At 47.8% G+C, this 13251-nt stretch overlaps 2 protein-coding genes across 2 annotated transcripts; both read left to right on the top strand.

Annotated features, from left to right (window-relative positions):
* The first annotated feature begins 1919 nt into the window (after positions 1-1919).
* Positions 1920-5615, top strand: LOC104516163 (keratin, type II cytoskeletal 6A-like). Its single transcript, XM_010160401.1, has 9 exons — positions 1920-2402; positions 2806-3020; positions 3348-3408; positions 3527-3622; positions 3883-4047; positions 4302-4427; positions 4788-5008; positions 5264-5298; positions 5404-5615. The coding sequence occupies exons 1-9, from the start codon at positions 1920-1922 to the stop codon at positions 5613-5615; spliced, it is 1614 nt and encodes a 537-aa protein (XP_010158703.1).
* A 2161-nt stretch (positions 5616-7776) lies between these two features.
* LOC104516180 (keratin, type II cytoskeletal 6A-like) lies at positions 7777-13245 on the top strand (the record flags this gene model as incomplete). Its single annotated transcript, XM_010160425.1, has 7 exons — positions 7777-8160; positions 8570-8778; positions 11412-11472; positions 12129-12224; positions 12415-12579; positions 12948-13073; positions 13208-13245. Coding segments are annotated over exons 1-7 (1079 nt in total), but the record flags the coding sequence as incomplete, so codon positions are not given.
* Positions 13246-13251: the final 6 nt, after the last annotated feature.

Genomic DNA, 13251 nt, shown 5'->3' with positions numbered 1-13251 from the left:
ACAGCCCTCGTTAATTCTAGCACAGCCCAGATTAAAACCTTAGTCATAATGCAATGAATGGTGCTTGCACTCAGGGGCTTGAATTTGCAATGTGTAGAGGGAACTGATTACTAATTGCTACCCATAACTTTATTTTTATAGAGTTCTTAGGACAGACAGTTGGTAGCTTAGTCACAGAAGCAATTCTGTCTTAAAAACTGCCGCTTGTTGTAACACACAGTAGCTGAAACACTCCCAGAATGATTATTTTAGCTTCATCCCAGGGTGTGTAACAGAAACACTAGAAGAATAGAGAGAGGGTGTGTAACAGAAACACTAGAATAGAGAGGAAAATAGAAGGGGAAAAAAAAAAAGCATGGCTGAAAGGCAAAAAGAGATGATGGGCATCTGCAAATTACACTCCTGGGACCTTCTGGTCAAAATCACTTGACTGCTCAGCCTCCACATGTGAAATAGTAAGCACAAGCGTACACTTGAAAGATGCACTTGCAAATACCTGCCCTGTACCCCAGTGCTTGCACGTGTCTTCCGAATGGCTGGGAAAGCCTTGGCCTCCCAGCAACACTCTGCAGGTGGGCTGCCACCTCCTCTGAGTAGTGTCCAGCTAGGGCATGGGCATCCCCAGGAGACATGCTTTGGCAAACCCAAAGGGCTGCAGGGTCCAAGAGAAGTACATCCATCCCTGGGCCTCCGGATGAGACACTGGGAGTGGCCTTCAAGCATCTTTCCTGCTCTAGGATAAGTGCCCATGCATACAGTGTTGCCACACATGCACAGGACGAGTCAAGACACCATGTCCTTCACTACAGAAATGCACTATTTGGCTTTTCCTGGGTGCTGTGTGGAAAAAGAGTAAAGGGAGTTGTCTGTGAACAATGTTGTAAGCCCAGATTCCAAGCACTGAATTTCCTTGTGAGTAAGAGGTATGAGCAGGGGAAGACAAGAGATGTGGGGAGGGCAGCCTGGGAACAGGCTTCACACCAGGTCACCCCATGAGTCAGGAAACAGCCCAAAAATCTGTAAAGGTGAAGCCCTGGAAATTGCCAACTCAGGTTTTGTGTCATCACAGACAACGGAAACTCATATTCTGCTGTTTCATCACTTGTTGTCAGTCTGAATCAGGATGAAATATAGACACTTTTCGCAGAAAGAAAAGCTCTGAAAATACCATTCATAAAATTACCTTCCATGTCCTACTCACTTCCCGCCTGGTTTTCGACAGCTGATGTTCCAAGACTTCCCCTAATGCCCATCACCGCCCTGGCTTTCCCTCCATTGCTTCCTTCTCCCTTCTGTATCAGTTCTGGTTTAAATGGCTCTTGTTTGGGCATGAGAACAAAAGTCCAGAATTTCCAACAAGTCGGGGCCTGAGATGCTGATGCCCAGCTTGGGTTTACTCAAAACCACATCAGCACGAAGACACAGCCCCGCAATAACAGATTTCTCAGACCTCAGACCACTGCACCGTGAAATAACGTGCCTTTACGCAACAGAGGGTTTGATTAATCCAGGAGAGATGAGCGAGCCCTTACCCAACATGGGGAACCATCTCCTGCAGAGGTGAAAAGAGGGAGTGGGAGAGGGATGGCTGCAAAAAAGAGTTGAGCAGGCAGTATTTTGTGTTGCCTCAGATATTTCGACAGCCAGATCATGACTGACACCAAAAAAACCCACAACTCCTGCACTTTGTGTTTCCCAGCTGCTCGTGCTCATGGTGAACTCACTATCCGCTCTGCTGCTGGGTGTGCCGAGCCCAGCTAATCAGTAAGATGAGAACCACGCCAGACCCATCCCCAGCTCCTAAGGGTATAAAAGGGCCATTTCCAGCCTGGGGAAGAACAACTTCACCTTTCTGCCTTCACCCACTTCCTTGCTGCTTTATTCTTTCTACAGCTCTCACCCTGCTCACATCAGCTGCCATGTCTCGCCAGTGCGCTGCAAGGAACCAGAGCAAAACTGGCTTCAGTGCTGCTTCGGCCTTCATCCCCAGTGCCAGCAGCTCCAGCTTCTGCTTACGTTCTGCACCCCAAGATGGAAGCTGCAGTACCGCTGCTGGCTATGGAAGACTTGCTGGAGGTTTTGGAAGCAGGAGCCTCTACAGCCTTGGTGGATGCAAAAGGATCTCCGTAGCTGGAAGAGGTGGTGGCTTCTACGGCCCTGCGAGTTTTGGCCCTGGCACTGGGATCTCCTGTGGTTTTGGTGGTGCGTTCGGGTTTGGTGGTGGCATGGGTGGCCCTGGATTCCCTGCTGTCCTGGCTGGGGGCATCCATGAAGTCTCAGTCAACCAGAGCCTTCTGAAACCTCTCAACCTGGAGATTGACCCCAGCATCCAGAGTATCCGTAAGGATGAGAAGGATCAGATTCAAACCCTCAACAATAAATTTGCCTCCTTCATTGACAAGGTGAGACATCAGATTTCTTGGTTACGCTGTGTTAATTCTGTAGTGGGCAGCACAAGCAAGGGCAAGCTGTGTCTTTATCAGCAAGTCTGCTGCTCTTGTACTGCCAACAGCAGCCGCCTGGGAATAAAACCTAGGGGGTTCCAGCTTTGAGACCACTCACCCCTCACATTAATGCTGAGATGAGACCAGGTAACGAACGGGTTGTTAGGAAGCAGAGTTGCGAAGAGAGGAGGAATGTTAACATCAGATGTGCAACACTTGCTTGTATAAATTGTCAGTTGTTCCCCAAAGACTGAGAGCTCCCACCTTTCAACAAGAGAATCCTTGCAGGATTGTGCCTTGCCTTTCTAAGGAAACCCACCCTAAAATCACTGTGTCTGAAACGTCTCCTTTCTCTGTCCAGGTCCGATTCCTTGAACAACAAAACAAGGTCCTGGAGACCAAGTGGGCTCTTCTGCAAGAACAGGGGAGCAAAACAGTCAGAAACAACATCAAGCCCCTCTTTGAGACCTACATCAACAATCTCAGGAGACAGCTGAACAGCTTGCTGACAGACAAGGAGAACTTGGGAGGGGAGCTGAGCAAGGTGCAAGGCCTTGCTGAGGACTTCAAGAACAAGTAAGTCTATCCATCTGGGGGCTGTGACAGGCGAGCAGGGGGGCTGCGACAGGCACTAGCTGTCTTGCAGGTGTGCAGTCAAATGAGAGAAGCATATGTTTTGGCTGATATAATCTTCTGAGTAAGGCCCAGGTTAAGTTTGATACAAGACATTCAGCCTTACTTCCCCAGGGCTGAAATTCACCCCCAGAAGCTTAGAGGGCTAAGAGACAAAGGTACAAAACTGCATGCATACATACCAAAAAAAAAAAAAAAAAGAGGCTGGTCCTGAAAATATGAAATAATGTTTGTCCAAACCTAGAGCAACCCTCCCTTTCCATCCCACAGATATGAAGAGGAGATCAACAAGCACACAGCTGTCGAGAACGAATTTGTGATCCTGAAGAAGGTGGGTGCACGCACGTGGTGCCTCCCAGCCGCACGAGCATAGCAAGAAACATGTTCTCCAGCTTTTCCTCTGCTTCTCCGAAAACAACTTCATTTTTGTGATGTGTTTCTTCTCCTAGGAGGTGGACGCTGCATACATGAACAAGACAGAACTGCAAGCCAGGCTGGACTCCCTTATGGAGGAGATAGATTTCCTCAGAGCCCTCTATGAAGCTGTAAGCACCAGCGTTTACATCCTTCTCCCAGTTTCCAGCGTCCTTGCTTTCCTTTCCCATTTCAGAGGCTCAGGACTCAATTTTTGCCACTCTGTTGCACTAAATAATTCAATACTTTTTCCATTTCGCCTGCTATCTTAACCCTGCCTGAAACTGTCTTGATAAAATGACTTTGTCCACTTTGTCCACCTTCTAATTTAGGGGGTTTCCTCCCTCTGAGCAACACCTGCGACTCACTGAAATGCCCGGTGCTTTTGTAGGAGCTGTCTCAGATGCAGACCCAGATCTCCGACACCTCGGTCATCCTGACCATGGACAACAACCGCAGCCTGGACATGGACAGCATCATCGCAGAGGTCAAAGCGCAGTATGAGGACATCGCCAACCGGAGCCGGGCAGAGGCTGAATCTTGGTACCAGTCCAGGGTGAGTGGTTAGGAGAGCTTCTGCAGTGGGAAACCCATGCTCCCTCCCCCAAATCCCCACGGGGAGGTGGGTCCCACTGTGATTTTTGTAACACAGGATATCTTCAGATTTAGTAATTCTATAAAGTTTGGAAGTGCTAATTTAGGACTGAGAACATACACACACTTCTGAGTGCAAACACACACATCCATGTTCTGCTTGGCTCTAAACCCAATGGATTTTACCTTGGTTGGTTGTCCCTCTCTCCGTGACAGTACGAAGAGCTGCAGGCTACGGCAGGCAGGCATGGGGACGACCTCCGTACCACCAAGCAGGAGATCTCCGAGCTCAACCGCCACGTCCAGCGGCTGCGGTCAGAAATCGACAGCGTGAAGAAACAGGTAAAGGGCAGTGTAAATGCATAAGACTTAACTCTTGCTGTGGCCTGACCTCTTGGTTGTCCAGCCAACTCCAGGGAATAAATGTATCTCAGGAGTTCTGCTGGATCAGGAATGAATGACAGTATTTATCTCTTTGCACTAACATTACTAAGAGTAACTTAATGCAATATTAGAAACCTAAGAGTTGTTAATAGGTGTGGAGTTTGATTAACTCCAGAGTGTGACCTGGCTCAGAATAAATTCAATGATTCTTGAGATACCACCTACAGATGGTAACATCTTCTGCATCTGGACCAGGCATCATGACCTCAGGGTACAAAGACCTGGCCCGTGCTCTAGATAACAGTTTTTCCTCCACAGTGCGCCAGTTTGCAGACAGCCATTGCGGACGCCGAGCAGCGTGGGGAGATGGCCATCAAGGATGCCAGGGCAAAGCTGGCCGAGCTGGAGACAGCCCTGCAGAAAGCCAAGGCAGACCTTGCTCGGCAGGTCCGCGAGTACCAGGAGCTCATGAACGTCAAGCTGGCCCTGGACATTGAGATCGCGACCTACAGGAAGCTGCTGGAGGGAGAGGAGAGCAGGTGGGTGCAAGTTTATATCCCAATTTCCAGAGGTGCTGTGGAGTCACAGACCCTTGTCAGGTTTAGACTTCCCACATCCAGAAGACCTGAAACCTGTTTAAAGGCAAGACCATGAAGATGAGCTATTTGGGAGGATGGTAGCCTTTTGCACAAACTTTCACCAAAAATATTTCAAAGAAATCCTCCTGCCTTTCAACCAGTTCCTGTTCATGGGTTCCCCCTGAATTCTTACTGGCTCATTTTGCTCCCTAACAGGCTCTCTGGAGAAGGCGCCGGTGCAGTGAACATCTGTAAGTAACTTTTAAAGATAGTTTGGCAACTTTAACATTTGTCTCCCCGCCACTCGGAGCCCACTGTTTGTGGATGTCTCTAAAGAGGCTGTTTTCCTTTTGCAGCTGTGACCAGAACCGCTGTAGGAAGTGGATATGGAAGTGGAAACTGTCTCAGCTTCGGAGGCAGCAGTGGTGTTGGCAGTGGGGTCTGTGCTGGAGGAATGGGCTTCAGCTCTGGAAGTGGACACGGCATCGCGGGGTCATGTGTCATCAGTGGAAACAGTTCCAGCCTGAAGCACGTCTCCACCACCTCTTCAACCAAGAGATGCTATTAAAGTCAGACATCAGCACTGTTCCCTAATGTGTGCCGAGTTTCCTCTCGTATTGTGTGCAACCCTTACCTTGTTACTTGCAAAAAATTTGGAAGTCAAAGCTATCTGTCCTTATTTATATAAAACATGCCATGCTCCTGTTTGTTTGACTCCCTGAAATCCTCATTTTCCTGTGTTTGTCTAATAAAAGGCTCGTGGAATTAATTATGTCGCATCCTCCTTTTTAATTCCAATTACTTTATAGGACCTTGGGAAAAAGAGTGGTTGATGAAGCAGAAAAGAGCTGCAGGTAAACAAAAGTCATGTGCACAAGAGTTGAGACCTTTCCGTTCTCTGCACTCACTGCAACTCCACCTCTTATATCCAACAGCAGAACAGTTGGATGTTTCATTCCCAACTGTGTGAGCAAAGTCTTTTAGTGTCAGTATCTTCCCCAAGAGGAGAAAATACTAGTCTTCCTAGAAGGCACTAGAAAAAATGTCCTTCTATCTCAATTTATACCTTATGGCATCGCAGCATTTTCATGCCACCTTGATCACACCCAAACCCTGATAATCTTTCAAGTTTTTATGTGATTAGTCATGTAAGGATATAAATCTAGTTTTTTCCCAAGAAAGGAAGTACATCAGCTCATGCTGTTCTGGACATGCACTAGCTGCAGGGGCTAATAAAATGCCGTCACTGCCATTACCATAATTAGACATGGAAAAGATCCATTAAACCTCCAAACTCACCCTCTTTGGGAAGAATAATGTCCCCAGACATTGCTGTGAGATAGTTAAGGACACTGAGGCTAAAGAAGGTTTAGTTCCCCTTTTCTGATGTCCTGAACAGCAGTAACAAGACACAAACTACAAAAACACCAAAGCTCATCTTAAGACCAAAAAAAAAAAAAAACCAAAACCTGTGCTGAGATTCCCAGAGCAGATGATTGTGCTGGTTCAGTCTGACACAACCCTGCCGAGGGACTAAAGCACTAGAGGTAAATGTGACCCACCTTAAGTGCACACTGACTCCTACTTTAAAGAGAAGGTGACAAAATAACCCCCTGCTTTTTGTCAACCTTCTAGATATAAGCACAGTAACACGCTGCTGGAAAGGAAACGGCTCATCCTCTTCAACACCTGACCATCTTTCTCTGGCGTCTCTGGACCATATTTCCACTGACACCATCAGAAATGGTGTTTGGTTTGTTATTTCAACACTGTCCAGCATCCAACAGCCATCTGATGACCTGGACTGTTACAAGTCAGGCTGTTTTCTCTTTGGGAGACCATGGACCTTTAGCTATCCCATCATTCAGCATTTTGGCTAAGCAAAGCATCCAGGCTCCCTTCACAGCCAACAGAAAGGCAGAGGTGACTCCCAAATTATCATCTTTACCAAAAGTTCCTCTGTGCAGATGATGTGTTGCCTGCAAAGCTGACGAGTGCAGACCATGACTAAATTCTTGCCTAGATCAGGACAGGTTGCTCCTACCCTACGGCAATCAGGAAGCAAAGTCTATTTAGCTTTGCTAAAGAAAAATGTGGATGTCTTCAAGGCTGGGCTGGATGTGGCTTTGAGTAACCTGGTCTAGTGCAAGGTGTCCCTGCCCATGGGAGGGGGGTTGGAACTAGGTGATCTTTAAGGTCCCTTCCAACCCTAACCATTCTATGATTCTATGATTCTTTAGCAAAGCACATCAAACTGGCATTTTCAACATCTCTAGATTCCCTTTTGTGGCAACTTCAGTCCCATCAGCTTTAAACTAAATGGGCACTGACGCCATTAACCAAGCCCAGATGGAAATTCTGGATGTTCTTTTTTTTTTCCCACCGGTAATCCCCACTCTGAAGAACACAGGTTAGAAAATCTGGTTAGTTTTATGAGCCTGAAGGTCGACAGCCCATTGCATTAGCGAGTCTGGTGATTAACGGGTTGGGAAAGGTGGCCACGTGCCAGCATACCGAACGGATTAGCTCAGTCAGCTGAGCTGCGGTCCTCTGCGAACAAGCCCAGCACTCGGAAAGGATAAAAAGGGGACTCCTGATCCAAGCTCCCAAAGATTTCTACTCACCTGCCATCTCACCTCATTGTCCTCTGCTCTCGCCACCGATGGACAACCGCACAGAAGTCAGGCAGCATTAGGTCAGGAGGACTCATCATGAGTTTCAGTAGTGTTATGGCCGTCAACCGAAGCAGCTTCAGCTCCATGTCCATGTCCCGCGGCAGTGGTGGAGGCGTGGGACGGATCAGCAGTGGTTTTGGCAGCAGGAGCCTTCACAATCTAGGGGCCAGCAAGAGGATTTCCATGAGCGGAGGGTATTCTGCTAGACCGGGATACAGTTATGGGTCAGGTCACGGCGGGTTGGCATACAGAATTGGTGGAGCTGGGTTTGGGTTCGGAGGAGGATGTGGCCCTGGAGGTATTCAAGAGGTCATGGTCAACCAACACCTCTTGGTACCTCTTAACTTGGAGATTGACCCCAACATGCAAAGAGTGCGGCAGGAGGAGAAGGACCAGATCAAATCCCTCAACAACAAATTTGCCTCCTTCATCGACAAGGTAAAACACATTCCACTTTATCTAGCCTGGCATGTTCGTCACTGCCTCTAGAGTAGGATCAGGATTGCTCTCAACATTGTAAATTTACTTCTAAATCCTTAAACACACAGAGTTAAGGGGTTTGGTCAGCTTGTTGCCTCCACACCCAGACTCCTTTTGCCAGAGATCTAGGGACAGTCTGGACAGGGCACAAATTGGTTTTCCAGGTTTCTTTGCAGTTGAATATTGCTGCTGGTATCCAAGTCTTCCTACCAACGATCTTTTGATGGCATGCCCATCTAAAGCTCACTTTAAATTACCTAAAGGAAAACCAAAAAAACCCATCACATTAAAGCCCCATCTCATGAAAAGTGAGGCAGGCTTTGAGTCGATGATCCCAAAGGATTTAAGTTTTTCTGATGGGTTTCAGGTGCGGTTCCTGGAGCAACAAAATAAAGTGCTGGAGACCAAATGGAGCCTCTTGAAAGACCAAAAAATTGTGAAAAACCGCCTTGAACCCATGTTTGATGCGTACATCAGCAACATGAGGAGACAGCTCGAGGCTCTGGGAGGGGACAGGCTGCGGCTCAGCTCAGAGCTGAAGGCTATGCAGGATGCTGTTGAAGACTTCAAGATCAGGTAAGCAACACACACAGAAAGAAACCTGTCCACGTTTTCTTCACTCTATCTCCTTCCTGAATGAGTTAAAAGACTCAAAACAGCCCCAAAACCGTGAGACCTCAGCATCGACTAAAGGGACTCCCTTCCCCTCACTTTAGCTGCTGCACAAATGTCAGCAGTAGCACTCGACCCGTTGCACGACATATGCAACATTTTGCAGTGACGGGTGGACTTTGTAAATGTTGCAAAAGGCTCAGATGGTTAGAATTCCACAGGAGTTCGGGACCGGCTTCTCACAAGCTTTGTCCGGAGCTTCAGCTTTCCAAATGGTTTCAAGCTCCCACATAGTCATTTTAATATGGAGCAGGATGAAACCTGAATCTTAACCAAACTACCGAGCACTCTGAACACTCACGTTCCTTACCGATGTGGGTTCCTTTCCAGGAGAGGAAAACTGTCTAAAAGGAAATAGTAATTTTAAGTGTGTGCTTAAATGTTTTTCTTTTCTTTTTTAAGTTGTTATAATGTCCCGTAATATCAATGTGTTGTTTTAGCACTTCCAAAAGTCAGGAGTTAGCTTCCACCCCACGGAAAGTCACTGAAATCTTGGGCAGGGGTTTCAGGTCAGCTCATTAACTCTTTAGGCTGTGAGGAGGAGGTGTGCACTCCTTGCACTTTGGAAAAACATCTATCGTTAGTGTCTGCTACCATGCCCACGAGGGATACACTGCCTAATGGATGTGAATAAGTAAGGAGCTTAAATTGTCAATCTGGAACCAGAAAAACCAGAGATGAGAGCTGGGTGGAGGCTGCAATTCAAAATAAGGACACGCGCATTCTGCCAAAAAACCCTCTGCTCTCCCTTTCTTGGGAGATCAAGTGTCTGACACTTTCTGCCACCTTTACCAACAGTGCCTCTAGCCCAAAAGTAGCATTGGAACAGAAAGGACTGCCTTGGGGAAGAGAAATCATCACCCATGGTCTACTTTGAGACTTCTTTATAGTGCCTTCAGAAAAGACATGTATAACAGGAAAAAATTGTCTTGTGTCATTTTGGCCATGTGCGACCTCAGGGTCTGCTACAAATCAGCCACCCAGATGTCCTTCATTCATTTTAGGATGGGACAAATGACATCCCGGAGATAAGTATCTTTCTCCATCAGCTACAGCAAAATCCTCAAAGAGCAGAGTTTAGCCAAAACAGCCAGATTCCAGGCACCTGGCTTGAGATGAATCCCGGCTGTAAGCACAACGCTGGTATTAAATAAGTGGGTGAGAGAGTGTCCCCCTCCTGTTCTCATCACAGGGCTGTGGCGAAAGCAGTTTTAAATTTTGAACAGCAATGTCTAACATTAGCAGAGCCTGGAGCAGCACAGCAGCAACAGAGATTGCTCAGCTGAGAAAAGACTTTCGGGTGCACCCTGGCTTCAGACAAGAAATCCCTTGGCAACCAAAGGTCACACCACAGGAGAGGTTCAGACTTTGTCAGATGCAGGCAAAGTATTAAAGTGGCAAAAATTCCTTCTGGCTTCAAACCAGGCAAAAGCTCTGGGCAAAAGCTCAATTACAACACACACATTGCTGGGCTGGGACCATCATCTTGCATCGTGGCAACAGTGCCTACACACCTGCAAAAAGGACATCACTGCTTCTGTCCCTGTTTCCTAGGAATTTGTTCTACTTGTCTTCATTGATTTTAAACTTCACGGATTCCAAAGTATTTTTCCTAATGCTTTGCTCTTCTGAGTCAAATACTAATCCATACGGCAATTAGAAATTAAACATATGCCAAATTAGTTTTCCTCTTCTACGTGGCTAAGAGCTTAGAGACCCACAAATCTATACATAGGCTGGGACTTTGCTTAATGGAAATTATTTTAAGGATTGGATATTCTTGATGTAAAGAAACCTTCTCCCATGAAAGGGTCATGAAAGGCTAACATTTTATTAGCTGCATGGACTCCTTCCTTTGAACTCCTGCCTTTCATCTCTCCCATTTAATCATTTCATCTGAGCTGGGCATCAGTCCATGGCTATTGCTGGTTTTATCCTTTCCCTAGAGTGGGACAGCACGCTGCTGCTCCATACCTTGGCTTTCCCTGCCCAGGCCATCCCCATCCTCCCAGGCCATCCCCAGCCTCCCGAAGCCACCGCGGGAGCTGGCGTCAGAGATCCCGGCTCTTCTGACTAACCCAGGTGTGGCGGCAATGAGCTCAGCCACGGCTCCACCCAGCCCTCCCGACCTGAGAAAATTTAGAGAGTACAAGGCTCCCATTCACAGCAAAACCTTCTGGGAGGATAAAACGTGCCTTTAATGAAAGCCCCCAGCTTTTCTAGATGGCCTCCTCCCACCACCTAGCCCAAGGGTGCTGTCTTTCTATCATAACCGGTGAGATATATATATCTAACAATGCTACGTATAATACATGCACCGACACAGCAAGGACATAGCAACATTAGGTACCCATTTTTGTTGTTCCCACCAAAACCACAGGCATTGGTGGTCAATGCCCCCTGGGAACAGGCTCTTTGTATCTCCACAAGCACTCTGCAATGAATGTGTGGAGAAGGGGTTTCCATAGGCCCATGGAGGAGAGGGCAGGTTGCAGTACGGAAGCTGTAAAGGGATGTTCATGTCCCCTTCCCAACAGGTATGAAGAGGAGATCAACAAGCGCACAACTGCGGAGAATGACTTTGTTTTGCTCAAGAAGGTGAGGCACCAACAACAAAGAAGGGACACACTTTTTAAAGGCAAAACGCATTTGAATGCAAATAACCCTTTTTATCCAGCAGTGCCAAGCTGGGCAAAGCACTTAGCAAACCTGTAGTCATTCCTCCCTGAAGCAGAAACACCCAGTTGTGCCACTGTGTCAGTCCTTGGCAAGAGCTCGCTCTTGTTTCAGGACCCTCATCCAAAATTCAGGTGAGTCCTGGTCCCCCAGGTACCAGATCAGGTCTTGGTCATCCATTCCTTGTAGCCACTCCATCAGATGCTCTGCCACTTCTGTACCCACTCCCACCCTCCACAGCTCCCCTGGTCCCGCCTGCAGGAGACACAATAAGAAACTTCCACTATTTCAAGCATTGTCCAAAATATCTGCCTGTGCACTGGCAGAAAAAAGGGAAATTTAGTGGCTTCTGACAGGTCAAAAACTGCTTACATCTATGAATATCATCCTTCCCTCCCTTCCAAAAAAGGTGGAGGAAAGAAACTGATTCACTCTTGGCCCTGTGCAAAGGCACAGAGGTCAAGAAAGTCTTCAGTTCTGGTTGGTCTCCAAAGGTTCAAATTAAATGACAACTGGTCCTTGTACAAGGACGCAGACAGGCACGGTTTGGCTCACTACCTCTGTTGTCACGGTTCCAGGATGCAGATGCTGCCTACGTGAACAAGGTGGACCTGGGGACCAAGGTGGATGCACTGACAGATGAGGTTAACTTCCTGCGAGCTGTCTACGAAGCAGTAAGAATCTCCCAAATTTCCCAGTTTCTGCTATTTCCCCATTCTCCTGGTACCAACCGACTCGAACCAGCCTGAGAGTGTGGGTCAGGGCTGCAGCCCCTCCCCATTCCTACCCCTCTACCGCACATGGTCCCTGGACAAGCACAACAGTGAATATTTGGGACTGGAAACGAATTTGTTTGCCTTACAGGAGCTGTCTCAGATGCAGTCCCAGATCTCCGACACCTCCGTGGTCCTGTCCATGGACAACAACCGCAGCCTGGACCTGGACAGCAGCATCGCAGAGGTCAAAGCGCAGTACGAGGATATCGCCAACCGGAGCCGGGCAGAGGCTGAGTCCTGGTACCAGAGCAAGGTGAGGATGTGAAAATTAACCAGGTGAGATGGGAAAATATTTGTTTAGCATTGCTGAAAGGCTGTTTTATACTGGAGAGCACAAGCAGAGAGGACAGGGTGTAAAAGCAATTTGATTTAGGTAGGATTTAATTTCATTTCTTGGACATGTGAAAATGCCACTTTGGCGACAGTAGATAGAGAGGCTTAAGGAGATAGAGGGAGGAAGGAAATATGCTAAAGCTCATGAGGAAGACGGTGGATTCAGTAGAGAAAGAGACAGAAGAACTGGTTAAGAGAGCGCCAAAGCAGGGCCAGTCTCCACCAATGAATTCAAGCTCCTGCCTGATCTGACTGTGCCCTGGTGTCTCATCTCCCTGCCCATCTCAGTATGAGGAGCTGCAGCTCACGGCTGGCCGGCACGGGGACGACCTCCACAACACCAAGATGGAGATCTCGGAGATGAACCGCACGATTCAGCGGCTCCACTCGGAAATTGATAGTGTAAAGAAACAGGTATGGTGCACAGGACCCCTCCAAACATGGGGGCACCTCCATCTCCACTACCTTGCTGTACCCTTACAAGGATGCCTGAAAATCGGGGTCCAAACCCACTAAGCAGTCACCAGACCTTTCCCTGCTTCTCGCAGTGCGCCAGTCTGCAGGCAGCCATTGCGGACGCCGAGCAGCGCGG

This window comes from Eurypyga helias, unplaced genomic scaffold (genome assembly GCF_000690775.1).
Source record: "Eurypyga helias isolate BGI_N326 unplaced genomic scaffold, ASM69077v1 scaffold23160, whole genome shotgun sequence".
Lineage (NCBI taxonomy): Eukaryota > Metazoa > Chordata > Aves > Eurypygiformes > Eurypygidae > Eurypyga > Eurypyga helias.
This window is presented reverse-complemented; position numbering and strand designations above follow the sequence as displayed.